The sequence below is a fragment of the Haliotis rubra genome, unplaced genomic scaffold (assembly GCF_003918875.1).
Source record: "Haliotis rubra isolate DU_JTF1 unplaced genomic scaffold, ASM391887v1 Scf1154, whole genome shotgun sequence".
Classification (NCBI taxonomy): Eukaryota; Metazoa; Mollusca; class Gastropoda; order Lepetellida; family Haliotidae; genus Haliotis; species Haliotis rubra.
Window position 1 is genome coordinate 126,782 of NW_025765064.1, and position 20,925 is coordinate 147,706.

Genomic DNA, 20,925 nt, shown 5'->3' on the forward strand with positions numbered 1-20,925 from the left:
TAGATGTGCCACATATTCCACATTTAATTTCCTCTCTACAGTTTCTAGCCAAGTGTTTGTTATTCATACAACATCTGTAGCAATAGCCATGTTTCTTGAGAAAGTCTTTTCTTTCCTTGTAGGTTTTAGTGCTGAATGCCCTACATTGATTCAAAGGATGATTTGTATTATGAAAAGGACAAACTGGTTTCATAGTGTCATACCGAGATGTTACCTCCACTTTCTTCGACGCTACTCTGGGTCTTGATTTGTTCTGGTCGTAGGATGGCTTCTCTTCTTTCAGATTTGCCTGTTCCACGAAGAAACTTGGATCGTTGCGGATACGGCTTAGTTCCTTGATGAAGTTCACAAAAAAGCTGAATGGTGGGAAGGGAACCCTGTGATCTTCCTTATACTTGAAGGCTGTGGATCTCCATTTCTCCTGAAAGCTAAATGGTAGTTTAGATACAATGGGCAAAACACCAACAGCAGAATCAAAGTATGCAAGCAATGACCTGTACTTATCACACAGTTTTAAACACTCAATTTCAGACAATAAATCTGCCAGCTCATACAGTTTATCATTGTCTCTCAAAGTTAACTTAGGAAAACTACCAAGTCTCTTTCTCAAGTTAATCTCTATCAACTCTGGTGAGCCATAACGTTCATCAAGTCTGTCCCAAATCTTCTGCAGACCAAGCACTGGATCTGCAGTACAAGATACCCTGATACCCTGTGCCTGCTTCCCTGACTCGGGACCGAGCCACCTAATAAGCAGGTCCATCTCCTCTGCAGCAGTGACATCAAGGTCCCTCAGCACATCCTTGAAATTTGATTTCCAGCAGTTGTAAGTCTCTGGTCTGTCATCGTAGCTCCGCAGACGTGACATCTGTAAGTCTCTCCTCAACATGTACTTGCTAAACCCTGCCGTCGGGTCAATAGGTGGACGTGTCTGTTGACCTCTTGCATCGTCAGTAGCTTCTAGGTTAGCACATCGTTCGACGTACTGCTGTGTCCTCTCGATTGAATCCTGTTGAGGCAAACCAACAAGCTCTGCATCAGCCTCCATATTAGCCATAGCTGACACCACTACCTTTTCCCGTCTCAAAACATCAAGCTCTGTCTCAAGATCCTTCTTCTGTCGAGTAACTCTTGCAAGTCTTATTCTTTCTTCCTCTTCCAATAAAGCTTGTTTCTTCTTTACAAGGCTTTCCTTAACTGCAAACTCTAGCTCCAGTTTAGCGGCTTCTGCCTTTAAACGTACAGAAGTGGACGATCCTCCTGATCGTTTGCTTCCTGCAACACTCATCTGTTCCCGTTTCACCTGATCAGATACTGTCTCTAACTGCTTTTGGATGGCATTATCTACTGTAGTCCTGGCCTCTTCGATGAAGTCGCGACGCTCATCAAAGTCAAGTAAGAAATCCTGTAGATCATTCCTACTCATAGAAGTATTGTTCCTCTCAAGAAACATTTGGTAAGCAGTACACAACGTGTAAAAATAGTCAGTTCTCTTCATAAGATCCCTTTCTTCCCGACGAAGAGACAGAATATCAACATCACAGTTAATCTGTAATCCAAGACTATTCCAGGATTCATCTATCTTAGATAAATGTCTGTCCCTAATTGTCTCATACATCTGCTCACCCCTCTCAGTCATTGTCCTCAGCCTCTTCTCACCATCCATTCCACAGTTGCCTTAGTCCTTTCAAAGTCTTTTTACTATGCTGAATAGCGAACCCGAAATCCAGTTAAATTCATCACCTTTATTCGTTGTATACATTGCTACCATACATATATACATTATGGACTTGTGTCCACTTGTCTTGTGGTGAATAGGATGTGGAATAGGGTAAAAAGCTGTAACAAATAAAGGGATCATAAGTCCATATAAACAATGAAATATAGTCCTCAAAATGTTTTACAAACATCTCCCATTAACTTTTATGTCAATCCATGAATACATGTATCTTGAACTGTTATGGTAAAGCAATGTACCAATGAACAAAATTATATAAGCCAGTGTCCTTTAAACCTACTTTCATGAACACGTTAATATGAATAACACATGAAGAAATTTCAAGTAAATACCATCAAATTCCCATGAAAATCGACCAAATTACTATGGTGAACATTCAGAAATGAAATACCAACAATCTCCATAAATATTAGGAAATTCCACAACGAAAGTAAATTCATTAGGTAATGGTTTTATCCATATGAAATAGGAAAAATATATGGTAATAGCATTACAATGCTTAGAATATACCTGTAGCATGAAATGTGCCATAAATACAAAAAGTAAAGAATACATACACTTTGGTGATTCACTGTGGGTTTGTGTGTGAAAAGGAGCAACATTTCAATGTTGACTTCAGCGTGATGCTGCCTGGCCGACTGACTCACGGCTATCCCTGTTTTAAAATGACGGACAGAAACTCTCGCTTTTAACCAACTTGCACGTGCTGATCGTGCGCAAACCGAAACCAGGTATCGGCACTGGTTTGACAAACCAGTTACGGTCCTAAGAGAAAAATACATAAAAAAGGTTTCACTGTCGTTTGTGACAGCACAGCATTATTTATTATTTTGAAGATATTGAAGGGATAGAAAGTGTTGAATATTACCTGACAAATCCACAGATCGTGATTTAGGAGATATTGGCAGTCGCGATCTGGTATTTGAAAAATAAACCTTCTGGAACCTCCACAGGACAAATTGTCAACATGGCGAGATGTGATCTCATACACAAAATCAACCAAACCATGGGTTTCATTATAGAGGAAATCCGGTCCATTTCGTCCCAAGTTAACCGTCTTCATCTGCCTGGGAGCTTGGATGGAGCAATACTGCACGCGGTGTACCTGGATAGACCGTCGAGTCATGTTTTCGACGATGCATTACCAAGGTGTCTTAGGAGCGCTCTCTCAGCTGGTTTATCCAACTGCGAGGCAAATTGTTGCTAAATGCGTCAGAAACTTCGTCATGAAGAACCAAGCATCCTTCCTATTCTCTGACAGGGTTGTCAATCGTATCATGTCTGCGGTATTGGTAGCTATAGTCTGTCTCATTAACTCCTGAGTCTGCATAGTTGCCATCATCAAGATTCTAATTGGTCTAAATGGTAATAACTATCAAAACGAGCAGATGTGATCTGGTGAGTAGTATGGCTTCGGCGGTGGGCGTGGTGCACTAATATCCAAACCAAATATGAGCATAGTTGCTTTAGAAGACAAACCATAAAGCATAAAGGCTAAGGGTAACAATCCAGTGGAATGTGCCCTTATTAGAATAAATATCATAAAATGACCGGATCCTTACCTGAACCATATTTTGATTACATATGTAAGTTTTGTAAAAGTTCATCGTGAAAAGGCAGATACCCAACATCTTCCGATATAATACAACTGCTGTTACAGCAACCCATCCATGTCAGCTTCTGGCGCTAAAGAGTCATAATCCTGGCAAATATCCTTATAATGGTGCATATACTGCTGCAATCAATACGACCTAGTCCTATGCCTAGACTAAGGCTTAGTCTCTGAATATATATAATTTTGATAGTAACAAACAAGCCCATTTATATTGATAAGGAGCCCAAGGGAGACAAGAGATTCGAACCTGAGGAAATCTAGACTTGCTTTATTTAGGGCTTTAGCACTGCAGAGAGAGCTTGGCAGTAGGGAAATTAATGTGGTTCAGGGACTGTGAGACAGACTATCCTATGCCCTACAGAGTCAAATACCGTATTCTGTCTCACAGTCCCATAACCACTTTATTTTCCATTCTGCCTAGCTCTTTCTGCAATGCTAAAGTCTAATTGAAGCAATTCTTGATTCTCACCGGGCTCGTTTTCAGTTTAAAAGGAATTGTTTGCTTCTTTTAAAATTATTTATATTCAGGAACTAAGCTTTAGTCCAGCAAATATCGTTATTATGGGACATTTACTGTCGCAATCCATACCACTCAGTTCCAGCGCACGAAAGAGTCATTTGGCTGGCAAACACCGTTAGAATGGAGCGATAATATTATTCCAATCCATACAACTCAGTTCTTAGCACTAAATAGCCATATTGCTGGCAAATACCATTGTAATGGTGCAATAGTGATGCAATCCATGCAACTCAGTTCCTGTGCATCAAAGAGTCATACGGCTGGCAAATACCGTTATTATGGTGCAGATACTGTTGCAATTCATACCACTCATTTCCCGTGCACCACAGAGTCATATGGTTGGCAAATACCGTTAGATTGGTTCACTTCTGTTTCAATCCATACAACTCAGTTCTTGGCACTAAAAAGTCATATTACTGGCAAATACCGTTATAATTGTATAATACTGTTGCAATCCATTCAAGTAAGTTCCAGCACTTAATCCATTCTCGATAGTATAAGCACACGAATGGGTATATGTCACATGCGTGCCTTTGCTCCTCTGTTGATGCCAGGGCTGGGACGTCTCCCTTGGCGTCTGTGTCATTACAACTTCTGAATATTGCATGTGGAATATATATACCGAATGCCAAATACATTACGTTGACGAGCCCATGAGATTCATAGGACTAAATCTTGCTGGGGTCATTTATCAACAGCCAGTCTAATATTGATTTCTATTGAAAGACTGTATTTGCTAAAAACATTACAGGACTGGATAATTTTCAATCATATAATAGAGTAGATTCTGAGTATTCAGATACTGCTCGGGACTGGGACACAATGTTGGATTAGATACATTTTACATCAGCCAATGGTTGAGTTCACAACACAGATAATGAATTGATGGGCAAAAGACGATCTATGCCCATGTTTGATGGCTGCTAAAATAAAACCGACAAGAAATAGATATTCGATCGTATCACGGTTGTGTTTTGTACCTCAAGTTTGAAATTTCGGCACCAACTTCCATCCCAGCAACGTTTTGATAGCCTTCTATGACCCATTTTTCATTTTCGTCACATCCAGTTTCCAAATGTGTGCTTTGTGTTACACGACGTCAGGGTCTTTATGCAGTTGCCAGAGTATTTGTCACCTGACATTAGACAGTATGTATAGAATGTCAATTACCTTCGGCTCGTCGCTGTATGGCTGAAATGATGCCGATGCGACGTAACATTTCAATTTTAACTCATTCACTCACTCACTTACCCACCCACCCACTCACTCAGATCCTGTCAAAGATGGGAAGGATCGCACTTAATAACTGGTTTGTGTCCATTATGAAACTATGTTGTCTTAAATGATTTCCAAATAATGTAGGAATGGTTAAATTATATATGCTCTGTTTTGAGTCTCACACAGTTTTACAGTTCGGTTCTAACAATAACAACACACTATAATATATGGAGAAGCATTTCAGGATTGCATTTAATAACTGGCTTGTATCCATTACAAAACTTTGTTGTCTTAAATGATTTACGAACAATGTAGGACATTGGTTACATGTTCACATGTTATGTATGGAGTCTCAAACAGTTTGACAATTCAGTTCTAACAATAACACCATACCGTGGAGAAGCACTTGAGTATCCTATCGATGGCAGGGGGGAACATGCACTTACTTGTCCAGTTCAAAGAGCTGCCGCGATCAAGCAGAATGACCCAATTTGATTGCATGGTTTAATCTTCTCTGTGAGGGAAGATCGATATCGCCAGTCGTATGAAACCTCTATGTCCCGGAGATACAACTTGGCTGATATTTACACATTCCCGATCAATACGAGCGTAAGCAGACAGTACACATCGACAAAATGCAAATGAAAACTGAGACGTTCGTACCCCAGAGTCCCGTGTTTTACAACGATTTGACTATGTCCCTTTATTTTCTTCTGTTTAAGAAAGAAATGAACATTCAATCGGTTTTCATCGTTTCCAGTTTACCTTTTAAATGGATTTTGTACTTCGATAAGGTTATGGGACACATATGCTGGGGAGTGAGTGAGTTTACGTTTACGCTGCTTTTAGAAATATTCCAGCCGTATCACTGCTGGGGGGACACCAGAATTGGACTTCACACATTGTGCCCATGTGGGGAATCGAACCTTCGGCCTGACGAGCGAACGCTTTTACCATTTGCTTACCCCACCGCCCACAAATAAACTGACATTTCGTTTTAAAAGATACAGTGGATATGACAATACCAGTGATTTGTGTAAACAATTATTGTTTCGGAACAATGCATAGCTCACCACCATTAGACATTCTAAGGAACCTCATTAAATGGTCATGTCTAAAACACATCTACCAAGATGTTCTTATTTCTCCATGATTTCCAGCATTCAGAAATGGTATATTCAAACTATGTCCAATTCGTCTAATTATATATATATTTATATATTTTTTTTTTTATATGTACAGATTTCTAAAAAGAAACAAAGCCTCATACTACTTCGACAACTAATATCCAAAATAGAATCACAAAACGAATTAATCCAACTTTCAAGTTTCAAGAGCGGAAAGAGTATCCAAACAATATTTTGTACTATAAACATTTGTAGAACAATTTAAAACCTAGTTCACACGTTCCCGTTCTTTAATGGTTGATTCACTTAACCAATTTCACATAAATTATATAATCAACTTTTTTTTTTTTTCCTCTAATTATATTATTCATCATTCTGAATGCCATTTACGTCGGGAAGAGGTCATTACACCTGTGAAGATCTGGGTTAGAATAGGTGTTCAGTAACCTATGCTTGTCGAAAGAGGTGAGACTCGCTGACTTGGTTGACACATGTCATCGTATCCCAATTGCGTAGATCGATGGTCATGACGTTGATCACTGAATTGTCTGGTCGAGACTCGATTATTTACAGACCGCCGCCATATAGCTGGAATATTACTTAGTATGTACAGCGTAAAACTAAAGTCACTCACTCACTCATTACTGTCCGACACGTGAAGATCCGGATCAGAACTGGTCATCAACCAAATAATGCTCAAAATGTCAATGAGTGGCTTGTCTTGTCCGGACTTGATTATTTCCAGACCCCCATCATAGATGAAATATGGAGTGCTTAGTTGAACAACAAACAAAAACCCCAAACTCCCCGTAAGCGTTCCTGGCAGAATGTAACTGTGATTGTTATCATGTACACCGGGATGCGGGAACATTTATATAACATCGTAAATGGTTTGCCAGAAAAACCATTAGTTATGCTGAAATAAGTCTCGTAAACGTGACGGGATTAAATGATCATAGGCCTGAAACCAAGATTATGAATCTTTGTTTGTAAAGGCCATACACGTAGTCGTTGTTTCATTGTTCATCAACATGGTGAACGTATAGGATCTTTCTCGCTTCTAGATTCCCTTCACAAAACGGTGACGAACTGAAATGCTTTCAAAGTTGCATAAGGTAGGGGTTGCGTATAGTGTATCAAAGACTAACGAGGGTCTCTGAAAATATACAACTCTGAGAGAAACATTTTAACTCCATTTGAATTGAAAATGAACCACACTAAGATGGGAGATCATACCAGAAGAACATCTAGACTTGATCTATATAGATCGTTTGTAGTATAGGCAGTGCCGGGCCGAGGGAAAACAAATATGCTCAGGGACTGTGCGGTAGACTAAGCAGGGACTGTGATACAGACTAAACATTGACTGTCAGGCTGACTAAGCAGGGGCTGTATGGCAGACTAAGCAGGGACTGGGAGGCAGACTAAGCAGGGACTGGGAGGCAGACTAGGCAGGGACTGTGAGACAGATTAAGCAGGGACTGTGTGGCGGAATAAGCAGGGACTGTGAGGTAGACTAGCCATTGACTGTGAGGCAGACTAAGCTTTGACTGTGAGGCAGCCTAAGCAGGGACTGTTAGGCAGACTAGGCAGGGACTGTGAGACAGACTAAGCAGGGACTGTGAGACAGACTAAGCATTGAATGTGAGGCTGACTAAGCAGGGACTGTGTGGCAGACCAAGCAGGGACTGTGAGGCGGAATAAGCAGGGACGGGGAGGCACACTAAGCAGGGACTGGGAGGCAGACCCAGCAGGGACTGTGTGGCAGACTAAGCAGGGACTGTGTGGCGGAATAAGCAGGGACTGTGAGGCAGACAAAGCAGGGCCTGTGAGGCAGAGTAAGCAGGGACTGTGAGGCAGACTAAGCAGGGACTGTGTGGCAGACTAAGCAGGGATTGTGAGGCAGACAAAGCAGGGACTGTGTGGCAGACTAAGCAGGGACTGTGTGGCGGAATAAGCAGGGACTGTGAGGCAGACAAAGCAGGGACTGTGAGGCAGACTAAGCAGGGACTGTGAGGCAGACTAAGCAAGGGACTGTGAAGCAGACTAGGTAGATCGTTACATGACACATTTTTGGAGAACAGAATATTACAATATAGGACGTCCCAAGGTAAAAATATAAGCGTTTTTCGGCGTGTATTTTGGATATTTTCGTCGGATGGAGCTACTCAAACTCCTTCCTATGCATAACCCCCATTAGTCTCTCGTACAGACCCTGAAGCAAATATATCCAAGAAAGCCCACGCAAGTCTAGAAAATGTGGCAAGTCTAGATTTCCACAGCTTCAGGCTTCTGAAAATGAAGAAAGTCTCAGGGCTCCTTTTCATTATATTATATTGTTCTTTACTATGAACATTTTTCAGTAAAATATGTTCATTTCAGAGACTAGTTGTTAGTCTAAACCCCCATGTGATCCTTCTGAAATTAAATTAAATTAAAATAAATTTTCTGTCGAGAAGTGTAGCAATAACTCATATTATATCTATAATTTCAACAAAATGGACATCTCGAAGAAGTATAGTGAGGGCGACAATCACATAATAGTCTGTGCCTGGTGAAAATGGTTAAATGTAACATATTTCATATTTGGGATTGCACTTTCTTTGTAAAGTACAGATTCTAGTACTATTGTTGGGTCCAATCCAGGATGCGAACCCACACCGTCAGAGTAAGGCACCTAATCGCCAGTAAACAAAGTCAGTCTTCTTATTGTGTGGGTTTGTCGTATACAGTGATAGCTGTGCTCAAAGAGTTCATGCCCAAATCTGTCGAGTAATATAACACATTTTCTACCACATGATTGAGGCAGTCGAGTGACAGCTTAGTTGTGTTGATCCACTGGTGTCGTCTCACGACGCCGACCTTTCGATTTTCCACTAGTCTCAGGACGCCGACCTGCGGTTTTCTTTGAAGTTTAGGTTCTGATTTGGCTTAGGGTAATCTACTCTAGATGTTTTGATAAGGTGAACTCGTCGCACATGCACGGGTCACTTGAGGGTGAACTCATGTCACTTGAAAAGTTTACAATAACACTTAGCAGAGTGCCAATATTGAACACTGTTCATATCTTTGGTATAAATATCTATGGAATGGCCAAAGGATTCACATTCGATTTCGAAATGGCAAATGCACAGCTAGATCAGAGATTCATCCCTACAGCCCGCGGCGGTCGTTACTTGGTTGTTGGCGGGTTCATTTACAGAGTCAGCAAGAGAAAACGAGACTGGATATCTTGGATATGTACTGCAAAAGGCTGCAAATCCACAGCATCAACAACGAATGACATCGTCACCATGGTGAACGATGAACACAATCATCAAACTGTCACGCGTGATATTAAGGTAAGAGTTTAAATTCATATATATGTATAAATTTTGTTATTGCCACAGATTTTTATAACAGATGCTTAATAAATGGAAAAGTTTGGAATTTTATAACAGATGCTTAATAAATGGAACCAAATGGTTAATAGATGCTTGATTGGCATTTTAGAAGATGATATTTGATGAACATAGATATTTTTCTGGGTTACATCTTCTTTGTATTCTCGAGTACAACGTTTTGAGGGCTTGTTCTGGCCCCATCATCAGGTAAACTGAACAGTAACTGTTAACTCTGGCCGTGACGTCACAATGCTTATGACGTCACAATGCTATGACGACGCAATACATGTGGTGGTCAATAGATACAGATGACATGGCTAATAGAATACATGTTATTATGAATATATAAGATGTCATTTACTGCAAAATTAATGGATCAATTTAGAACTGTGCAGATACTTATACAAAATTGTTGATTGAATTAGAAATGTACAGAGACGTATTTATAAATGTATAGAATGTAAAGTAATAGCAGTGTATACATAGAAATTATGCTTTATACATGGGAACAGTGACGAGGTAGGGTATTGTCTTATTGGTTTATGTACCATGCATTTGGGAGGTAGACACCCTGGTCCCTGTTTATTGCTGGTTTTGTGCGTTTGATGAAGATAGCCTCAATCAACTTGCGTTTACGCCAGTCACTGATGTTTTTTGAGAGGACTTCAGTTTCCCAGTCAATTTCATGATCGGGATTAATCATAATGTGTTCAGAAACTGCAGATTTCAGATCTGATTTGTCACCACACCACAGATGTCACCACATTTCAGTTTATACACACAGCCTTTAGGGTTGGATATAGCGTGATTGCACCCCTTACCATTTGCACGTAGCAAAGTTTTAAGGGTTTTGCCAGACGAGAAAGTGGTGTCAATGCTGGCCATTTTCTTTAGGAGTCTGCTGACTTGGTGGCTGATGGGCCCAACATACGGGATGTTGATGCGGATGGGAGATGGTTCAGGTTTCGGAGGAGGCTGAACTTGATCTTGTAGTGTTTTCTATATGGTGGTTTCAACAAGGTTCTTTGGATAACCATTGTATGTGATGAATGTTGTCATCAGGTGGTCGCAAGTGTGGCAACAATTGCTCTCTTAATTTGGGGATGGTGGTTTGAGTGATAGTGAATATATTGGTCTGTGTGGGTAGGTTTCCGATAGACCGACGTGATGAGCTGGTTGTTTGAGTTGTCAATGGCGATGTCCAAGAAAGGGAGGTTGTTATGCTGTTCTGTTTCCATCGTGAACTTAAGAACTAGAATTAAGTGGCCAGCATTGACACCACTTTCTCGTCTGGCAAAACCCTTAAAACTTTGCTACGTGCAAATGGTAAGGGGTGCAATCACGCTATATCCAACCCTAAAGGCTGTGTGTATAAACTGAAATGTGACTGTGGTGACATCTACATTGGTGAGACAGGCAGACCAGTAGCTACACGTGTGAAAGAACACAAAACTTCAGTGGACAAATCAGATCTGAAATCTGCAGTTTCTGAACACATTATGATTAATCCCGATCATGAAATTGACTGGGAAACTGAAGTCCCTCAAAAACATCAGTGACTGGCGTAAACGCAAGTTGATTGAGGCTATCTTCATCAAACGCACAAAACCAGCAATAAACAGGGACCAGGGTGTCTACCTCCCAAATGCATGGTACATAAACCAATAAGACAATACCCTACCTCGTCACTGTTCCCATGTATAAAGCATAATTTCTATGTATACACTGCTATTACTTTACATTCTATACATTTATAAATACGTCTCTGTACATTTCTAATTCAATCAACAATTTTGTATAAGTATCTGCACAGTTCTAAATTGATCCATTAATTTTGCAGTAAATGACATCTTATATATTCATAATAACATGTATTCTATTAGCCATGTCATCTGTATCTATTGACCACCACATGTATTGCGTCGTCATAGCATTGTGACGTCATAAGCATTGTGACGTCACGGCCAGAGTTAACAGTTACTGTTCAGTTTACCTGATGATGGGGCCAGAACAAGCCCTGAAACGCTGTACTCGAGAATACAAAGAAGATGTAACCCAGAAAAATCTCTATGTTCATCAAATGGTTAATAATTCTTTGCTTTTTGTAGGCGAAGGAGACGCTAGAAAAGCTGAAGGTGAAGGCAGCTTCGACCCTCCAGCCCCTCTACGAAGAAGGCCTTATCGACATGAGAGATGGAAGTTGGAATGAGAAGGATGGCATTCCCGCCTGAAGAAAGGCTCATCCAAACATTTTCGAGATTGTGTCCTTCTTGTCACGAGAACAGACAAACACCGAAAACAAGCTAGTCCAGTATGCTGCTGGCCAGAAGCGTCCCTCCAAGAAGAGGAAATAAAGGGATTTGGAGCGACGACTGGATAACATCTGTCACCAGCTTGAACAAGGAACACTGTCTGTGAGGCAGTTTGCTGATTCAGCATCCCACCTATTGCATTTAGGTTAAAATCTTTGAAAAAATGTATGCTGTATGAATTTACGATGTATTTATTAAAAATGCTAAAATCTGTCAACTAATAAAAATCTGTCATCTGTTGTCATCTTCTCATTAGGTGCGCTCTCATCCGCATAATCCGGATTATCCTCCTCTAACAACACTTTGATCCTGCATTGTCCTCGTAATCCATTATTAAGTGGCAAAGTGAAACTAGTCTCAGGACGTCGACCTTCAGATTGCACCCAACCGTAAAGTTGGGTCGAAAGGTCGGCGTCGTGAGCCTCAACCGATCTACTATATGCGTGTTAGCTTCCCGTTTGTTTAATTTGTTGTTGTAGCAGTGTACCTATGCACACGGCATGCACAATGGGCAACTGCAATCATTTAAGCTTACACTGCAATAATCGCAGGAGTCTTGTATCCTAGCAACGGTTTAATCTGATATCGGACTGTACGCCGAATGACTCGGCTCGGCTATATGCCATTCAGGTCATTAAAATAACACTTGTTTGACACGTAGTTTTATGGTGTATATTGATCTATAGGTGAAAATGTCGCACATTTACACACACAGAATGTCACACTTCCACACACGAAGAATACAGAAAATATGCACTATCCTCTAATAATCACACTTCGTACAGAAGATACTATATGCATTTCAGATTCTTCTCAGATTGTTAGATAATTTTGTCAAAAATTATTTAATTGACACTACAAAATCTCTATACGGTCAGACAGCAACAATTTGGCATGACAGACAAATGAAAGTTAACAACAATGTTTAATGAATCCATGTGATTCTTTCATTTTTGTATTTTTCACCATCTAGATATATGTTTCTGGCATTTTTGTGTGGTTTACGATACCGTTATCATAAGCGGCAGTACATGCATGATGTCAGTGAGTATGTCCCAACGGGTGACGTCCACATGACGCATCAAGAAACTCGGGATTTCCCAATTTACATAGCAAATAGTAGACAGTGAGTTTAGTTTTACGCCGCGTTTGGCAATATTCAAGCAATATCACGACAAAGGACACCAGAAATAAGCGTCACACATTGTAACCATATGTGGAATCGAACTGGGGTTTTCGGCGTGACGAGCGAACGCTTTAACCACTAGGCTACCCCACCGCCCAAGCAAGCAGTAAATTAATGATGGATCAAAGACTGAATATTGTAATGTGTACTTTCTTTCACTTGACACTTTATCATCGGTATGCATTGGATGTGCTTACATGTCTTTATCAGGATATCTTTAGCAAATTAGTTTCCAGGTTTAAACGAAGACAGTGTTCGCAGTGTGCATTAACGTTGTTGTTTTTAAATAAATAAATATAAAATAAGTAAATATGCTTACATAGGATATTATATTATGATAATTTATTTGACTCTCAGAGAGTTGCACTACAGTCCTACAACATCGTGTTCTCGTAATAAGAAACGTTGCAGGATGTTCAACCTGAAACCCCTTTCAGCAGCCGTGACCATGGTTAATCGAGAACTACTTCGCCCTAACGCATCTTTTCAGAACGTCCCTTATAACGCCCTGGTATCTCGCTGTACAGCGAGGTGATTCTGTATGCTCATTATCATCAAACATAATCGGATTTAATTTTAGTAGAGGCCCTGTTAAGGTTGTCAATGCAGAAGCCGATGTTGCGCCATGTTTAAGATTGGAGTTAACTGTTTTCTCAACTTTAATTAATAGGTTTCATCGCAATTGGTTAACTATGTAAGATGTATTTCTTAATACTCGTTGCGACCTGGATGAAGATAATGATAAATCAAAATTTAAATAAAATATTCAAAATTACGAAAATATGCTAGATCGCATGCTAGAAGTTACATCAACCTATCTATGCCGGTGTGAGAAGCATTCATACTGCAAGTTGGACCTTTTAATATGATTTCGTCTCTGTTTAAAATTTAAGATAAGCTTGATACTTTGCCTTTGTGGATCACGAAATTTGACAATGTACAATAAATCGTTTAGTTCCTGATGCAGCATTCACAAAATATGCTGTACTTGTTGTTTTTAAACTAATTCAAGTGTGGAATAGTTATGACGTCATTTGGACAACAAAGATGATTAAATATATGTTATGTGGTTGTTGTATAATTTCTACGATTAGAATGTTTCTGGGTATCAAGGAATGATATTTTCCATAATGCTTTAAAGAACGTATCAACCTTTTATGGACGTTTCAATCGATTAAAATATTCTGCCATCCTATCTGTTCAACAGGATGTCGATATCAGGGCTCCAGATAACTTTTGGGGGTGCGAGTGTACTTACACACCATATTGCAAGTGGAGGTGTACTGAGAATTTTGAAGGAGTACTGACATGTTTTTTGTGTGAGCGAGTTGGTGATGTGGTTTGTCTGGACGATTCATCGATCACTATTTCCAATCATGTATTTGTATTTGAAGACGCGTGAGAAATAACTGAGCGACCGTGTGATGCGCGAAATGTCAGGTCCGACTGAATATAAATAGGAACAGTGTAGGTTTTAGCCAATCGAAAAATAGTGACGCATATCGTTGCATGGCAACGCAAGGGATTCCTACTGTCGGGGTTTCCTAATGTGTCAAATCGTGTTTCGCAAAAGAATATTGACAAGTATTTATCCGAAATAGATTTCCATTTGCACGATACGCATGGAAATTAAATGTTAGACGTACAAAGGTATTTATGTGCGTACACGATACGCTTGAAATCTTATATTATGTCGTACTCAATTGATTTTGAGGCGTACATTACGCCTGTACGCCCCTTATCTGTAGCCCTGGATATGTTTGTTTTCATTGGACGAGTTTAAATGGCTTCAGTGGGACTTTCATTCAAGCACTTCCTTTTCATTTGCAGATAACTCAAGATGGTGGCAGGATGCGGTGCCAACTGCATGAAGTATACGCTCTTCATCTTCAACATCCTCTTCTTCGTAAGTATGAAGCAGTATAGATACGAGTGACAACAGTAATGCATTATTTTATTATGGGAAACAGTTAAACGCGGGGATGGATGCACTGTTTCTACATGTTCAGCAAGGGACAATGATATTCAATTACATCCTTCGACGAGTAACATTCTTCTGAAGAAGATACCATTACTCCAGAAGAACCCTAAGGTGTGTGTTAATTTGATTGAACCAAATTTTAATCACAGAATAGATGCAAGCACAGGGTGATTGCAGGTCGTGGAAGGTGAATCCCACGAGTGCGGAGGACATTTTTTTTCTGCCTGACCAGAGGTCAAGAATGCGAAGTGTAATACAAGTATTTTATGGGCGTCCTTGTGTAGTATTGACCTCTTTTCCCTCTTGCACGGGCGAAACTGGCACCATCTTGTTGCTCAAGTCTTCCAGCTGCTTGGTACCAGTAAGCCGATCTTTCGGTCCAGCATATCAAATGCACTGGAGTAAACGTTCTGCTTTTACTTTTTTTGGTCTGGCACAATTGTTGGACCATCTTGCCAATTGGTGTCCCGTCTCCAGACTCTAGTGTGCCTTCCATAAGCTTAGAAGCTTACATCCACCTCTGTAACTGTTCGTTACTGCTTAAAAGGAAAGAAGCAAAAGACAGCGGTTATGGTTTTGTTGTGGTAAATCATGAATACTATGCACATATACTCAAGCCAATAATGGTTGTCACCCCCTTCATTTTTTTTAATACGAGGGGGGTGGGGTGTGAGGTTTGTGGGGGTTGGGGTGGGGAGGGGGGTGACAACCATTATTGGCATGAGGATATTTCTAATATCACGTCAAGAGGACTGTTAGTGCGACAGGGCCGAGGATTTGGTCATTACATAAGAAAACACTACTAGATCCACATGGTTGTTACATACATCGTGCCAATAGACATCCCTTGTCATGACTTGTCACCACTTGCATAGATTTACGCCGCAATATTCCAGCTATATGGCGGTGGTCTGGACCAGACAATCCAGTGATCCCCAGCGTGAGCATCGATCTACACAATTTGGATACGATGACATGTGTCAGCCAAGTCAGCGAGCCTGACCACCCGATCCCGTTAATCGCTTCTTATGACAAGCATGGGTTGCTGAAGACCACTTCTAACCCGTATATTCACGGGTTCTTAGTTCTATAACCATGTCCCCTCATGTGTGAGTATTCGTTGAAGATGCCAGATTGATCCTGAAGATCTTGAGGATCACGAGGATTACATCGTCTAAAATGCCACTTAAGGACATCAACCATAAGTCTGTACACCTGCTGATTGTCACTGTGGATAAAGTGTAATGTTCCTTGCAGTTGGCAGGGGTGGTGCTTGCGGCTGTCGGCGGGTACTTGATGTTCACAGCTGATGCCTTGGCAGCAAGCCTGGACCAGAACGATTTGTCAGAAACGGCCCGACAACTGATCAAACTGGCATCGATTGTGTTCATCGTCGCAGGTCTCCTCCTCGTGGTCATCTGCTTCTTCGGCTGCTGTGGGGCTATTAAAGAAATCAAATGCATGCTGGGAACGGTAAGTGAAACTGAGACATTAATGAGTGAGTGAGTGAAAAATGTATTACACCGCATCAGCAATTTTGCAGCTATTCGCGGCGAGAAATACTTTTTCTGTTACAATATATTAAGGCTACAAATAAGTATGATTGTGAAATTCACTGAACATTGAACTGGGACATTAAATTATTGTTGTGTACATTGTAATACTTGCTTTCTAATTTGCAAAGAGTCATTGGATTCATTTCACGGTGAATCTAGAAATTTAAGCCCCGCTAACCGAAATAGGACTACTTTCACAACTAAGAACGGAAAGTTCCCTAATCCGAGGTATTTTCGAGAGAATTCCTTTGAAAACCAGCCTTCGAGACCGAAGGACGATAGGGGCGGTGGGGTAACGAAACGTCGCATTTGGTGCAATAAAGAAGTTGTTTATCTATAACAGGTGAATCTTTCCTTCATGCCAGCTTCTAAATGCCACTTAAAGAACTTACTTATCCATGTGTTTGAGACGGTTGTTACCAGTGTGGAGGATACGCAACCACCTCCAAACACTGGTGTCATCGTTAATTGATTCATGTGGTGATACTATAATCGCAATCGTCCAATGGAATCGGATTTCGTATGATCATAAAATGGTTTTGCCTCTTCTATACTCTTCAAAATAGTAGGGGAACTTCAATTTGGATGGGAAGTATAAGCGTTAACAAACCTTTCAAAAACAGACATCTTATGAACCATTTCTCGTTATCACCACCCCTAAACACAACGCATGGGATGCACGTGCACAACGCAGTAACCTTCTGCACGTGCATGGGGTGTCATTCTTGATTTTGACGGTTTTCAAGAAGGTCGACAAATCACTGTAGACCATTCATCTTGCATCATACAGAAGTTAGTGTTTTTTTCTCTCCATTTTTTTTTTTTATTGGTTTGAAAATGAAAATCCTACACTTGCAAATTACACGTCATACACTAATCATCTTTAAAGAGCGATTACTGTACAAACAACTATGGTCATACGGAAGTGGTGAGGCTAAACATTTATTACTAACATATCAACATTGATTGACTCCGCTATATCTCCCAACTGTTTCCATTGTAAATTAAAACTGAACTACCCTACTTTTTTAAGAGTATATTTACACTACCACCGTTACTATGTTCCAGTATGCGGTTCTCATCGGCATTGTCATCATTGCTGAGTTGGTCGTTGCCATCAGGATATTCATGTTCAAAGGATCGGTAAGTTGAATGAGTGGGTGATAGAGTAAGCATGGTATTCCTCTTCAGAACTGCATTTTGTATGTATTTTACGGCTTTTCAGTTTAATGGGGAAGGAAATCCGCAATTTCTGTACTTGTTAAACATTTACGAATTGGATGAAACACAAACGCCATTGATGACTTTACAAAATAAAATGAAACAAAATAAATGAAAACATTTCTGTGAAAATTGTCACATGTGATTATACATTTGATATTTTAGTTGGGGATGATGCCTTCACAACATTTCTGAACATTTCCAGCGTTCATGTTATTTTGTACCACCTCAGGCATAATAATGTATTTGCAGTATTTTTTCTACATGTTATCATTTTCTCAAATGGTCAAATGGACAGTCCCTTCATATCTGTTTCTTATAGCTGGACACTCTTTTGGACGCTGGTAAAAATGCAACCCGTATGAGTGTCCGAAAGTACGGCAGTGACAGCGACAATGACGACATCTTGGACAATATGCTGCAAACGGTAAGGCATAAAGATATTCAACTTTTGAACCATTACACTTTCTGGTTGTCGTAATTTATATCTATCAGCTAAATAATAATCAAATCAAATACATATTTAGAGTACCACATGTAGCGACCCCCATGAATATCGAGGAAAGAATGCGTGTCCTGAGAGGCGACTAACGAGATTGAATGGTCAGTCTGGCACAATTCGATGGGATGGTGGGATAGCCTAGTGGTTGAAACGTCCGCTCGTCACGCGGAAGACCCGGGTTCGATTTGCCACATGGGTACAATGTGTGAAGCCCATTTCTGGTGTTCCCCGTCATGGTATTGCGGGAATATTGCTGAAGGCGGCGTAAAACTGATACTCACTCACTCACAATTCGTTGATCTAAATTGCGTAGATCGATACTCATGCTGTAAGTCACCAGACTACTGGCTCCAGGCTCCAGGCTCCAGGCTCCAGGCTCCAAGCTCGATGTTTTAGACACCACGGTCAGATGGCTTGAATACTGCCGAGTTGAACAGACAAACAAACCTGTAGCGATCAGAGATACTATTTCCAACACACCTGTGGCTGAGAAAACCATGTGATATAACTGATAGCAAACAAGTGGCTTAGATCGAATTCCAGATCCGTGATTGGTTCCTCCATAGTCATGATAAAGTTCTAACTATGACTAACCACATTCCTGATTAATTTATAACTTCGTCTAGTATGGGTAACTAACTTACGTTTGTGTCGTTTTACAATGTTTTGGGATCCTATCTAGGTTTCATCGTCATCTTCACTTTGATAATCCACAGATATGACGGATATCAGTTATGTAGAAGGGTCTCACTAACTATCACTAGTGAACCGGATGCTGTCGCTAATAACCGTTCTGTAGATTTTGTATTTACGCTCCATTGTTTTTATGAGAAGTGAGCCCATTTCTGCTGTCCCTCTCCGGATATTGTTGGAATATTGCTAAAAGCGGCGTAAAACTAAACTCACCCACTCACTCATGAGAAGTGACAAATATATGTCGTTTCGATGCTACAACGATGTCATTCTAGAGTGTTTGAGAAACATATTACTGCACTCGTGTCAGCCAGATAGCTTTAGTCGTACAAGTCGCCGTTTCCAATAGCATCCACGGTAGCTGAGATACCCGATTGCACTAATTTAGAATCAGATCTGTTAGAGCAGAGTATCGTATCATTTCAATAGCAACATTGGTGGGGCAACATGTATATAGGGACCTGGTAGAAGCACCAATGACATTAACAGTTGTTACTTTGCGATGAATGGTATTCATAAAACAACGTACTTTATGTTGCAGAATGAATGTTGTGGTGGTGATCATTGGACTGATTTCAAAGAACATGCCACCGAGTGGGAAAGGAAAAATAAAGGCTACGAAGTCCCCTTGTCTTGCTGCAAACTTAACGACCCTAGTGAAAGAATAATCGAAAGCAACCTGGTTGAACGCACGTGTCCCACTCGACCAACACGGATGAATTCGTACATAGGCAAAGTGCGTATTCACCTTTACTGACTTGTGCTGTTCAGTGCCATTATGAAATTATAACGATATCAATATCTACTGCTGGTTTGTATCGTGGACATATTTTCGTTTTCTTTTGCAGGCTTGTAATGAGCAAGGTGGTCCATTTACCGGCTTACTTCGGGTATTCTTCTATGGAATCATGGGAGTTGTGTTTGGACTGATAGCAGTCGAGGTAAATTTCACTTATCATATCCCTACTCCCATCATTGTTCCCTAGAACTTTCTCTGCCCTGTCACTGTCACATAGAGCTTTCCCTATCCTGTCACTGTGACATAGAACTTTCCCTCTCCTGTCACGTAGAGCTTTCCATGTCCTGTCACTGTGACACAGAACTTTCCCCGTCCTGTCACTGCGACACAGAACTTTCCCTGTCCTGTCACTGTGACACAAAACTTTCCCCGTCCTGTCACTGTGACACAGAACTTTCCCTGTCCTGTCACTGTGACACAGAACTTTCCCTGTCCTGCCACTGTCACATATAAAAAAAACCCCTTCCCCGTCACATTTAGTATATATACTTATATATTTTGAAACTGATATAAGATAGTCCTTCAAACTGACTGATTGTGTTCATTACTGATCGTCATGAACTTCTCTTACGTTGTAAACACAATAGTTAGCGGTCAAGGATACATATTTTCACACCTACTGGCAGGGTATGTCATGTATTACACAATTGTATAGTTTGCCCTACTGGTTGTACCTACTCCTGGTATCTGGGGAATCTTTCGGAGACATTCATAAAAACAGATCCGTTTGTGGAAGTAAACTCATGCCAATAATGGTTATCACCCCCTTCAATTTCTTTTATTGGAGAGGGTGTGTGGGGTTGGGGGGGGGAGGGGGGTGACAACCAATATTGGCATGGGTATATGACATTAACGTATGGCATAGCGTACGATGCATAAACTGGACAAGGAACATTTCGAGACAGTGGAAATGGTGTTCAGTTCTCTGACAATGCTTGAGGATTGAGGCGTGAAAAGGGTTAAGAGTAGACTGTTTTACATATGCGTCATTTTGTTACATTCCAGCTCGTTGGTATAATCTTCGCCATATGCCTCATCCGATACATCGGAGATCCACGAGCAGTTCCGGTGTAA

General features: G+C 40.6%; 1 protein-coding gene and 2 long non-coding RNA genes across 3 annotated transcripts in view; 2 read left to right on the plus strand and 1 right to left on the minus strand.

Annotated features, from left to right (window-relative positions):
- The window catches only part of LOC124255413, a 35,444-nt gene extending 19,006 nt beyond the window's left edge, over positions 1 to 16,438 (plus strand). Inside the window, exons 2-3 of the long non-coding RNA XR_006892682.1 lie at positions 14,930 to 15,005; positions 16,338 to 16,438. This is a non-coding gene — a long non-coding RNA (uncharacterized LOC124255413). The remainder of the gene's footprint in view (positions 1 to 14,929; positions 15,006 to 16,337) is intronic.
- Positions 1,731 to 2,548, minus strand: LOC124255419. The gene is made up of 2 exons (XR_006892686.1): positions 2,296 to 2,548; positions 1,731 to 1,839 (listed from the first exon to the last, which is right to left on the minus strand). It is a non-coding gene; the product is annotated as an uncharacterized LOC124255419 (long non-coding RNA).
- Positions 16,439 to 18,205: 1,767 nt separating the features above from the next.
- On the plus strand, positions 18,206 to 20,925 carry LOC124255467. The gene is made up of 4 exons (XM_046689387.1): positions 18,206 to 18,284; positions 19,594 to 19,788; positions 19,901 to 19,993; positions 20,857 to 20,925. The coding sequence occupies exons 1-4, from the start codon at positions 18,219 to 18,221 to the stop codon at positions 20,923 to 20,925; spliced, it is 423 nt and encodes a 140-aa protein (XP_046545343.1). The 5' UTR covers positions 18,206 to 18,218.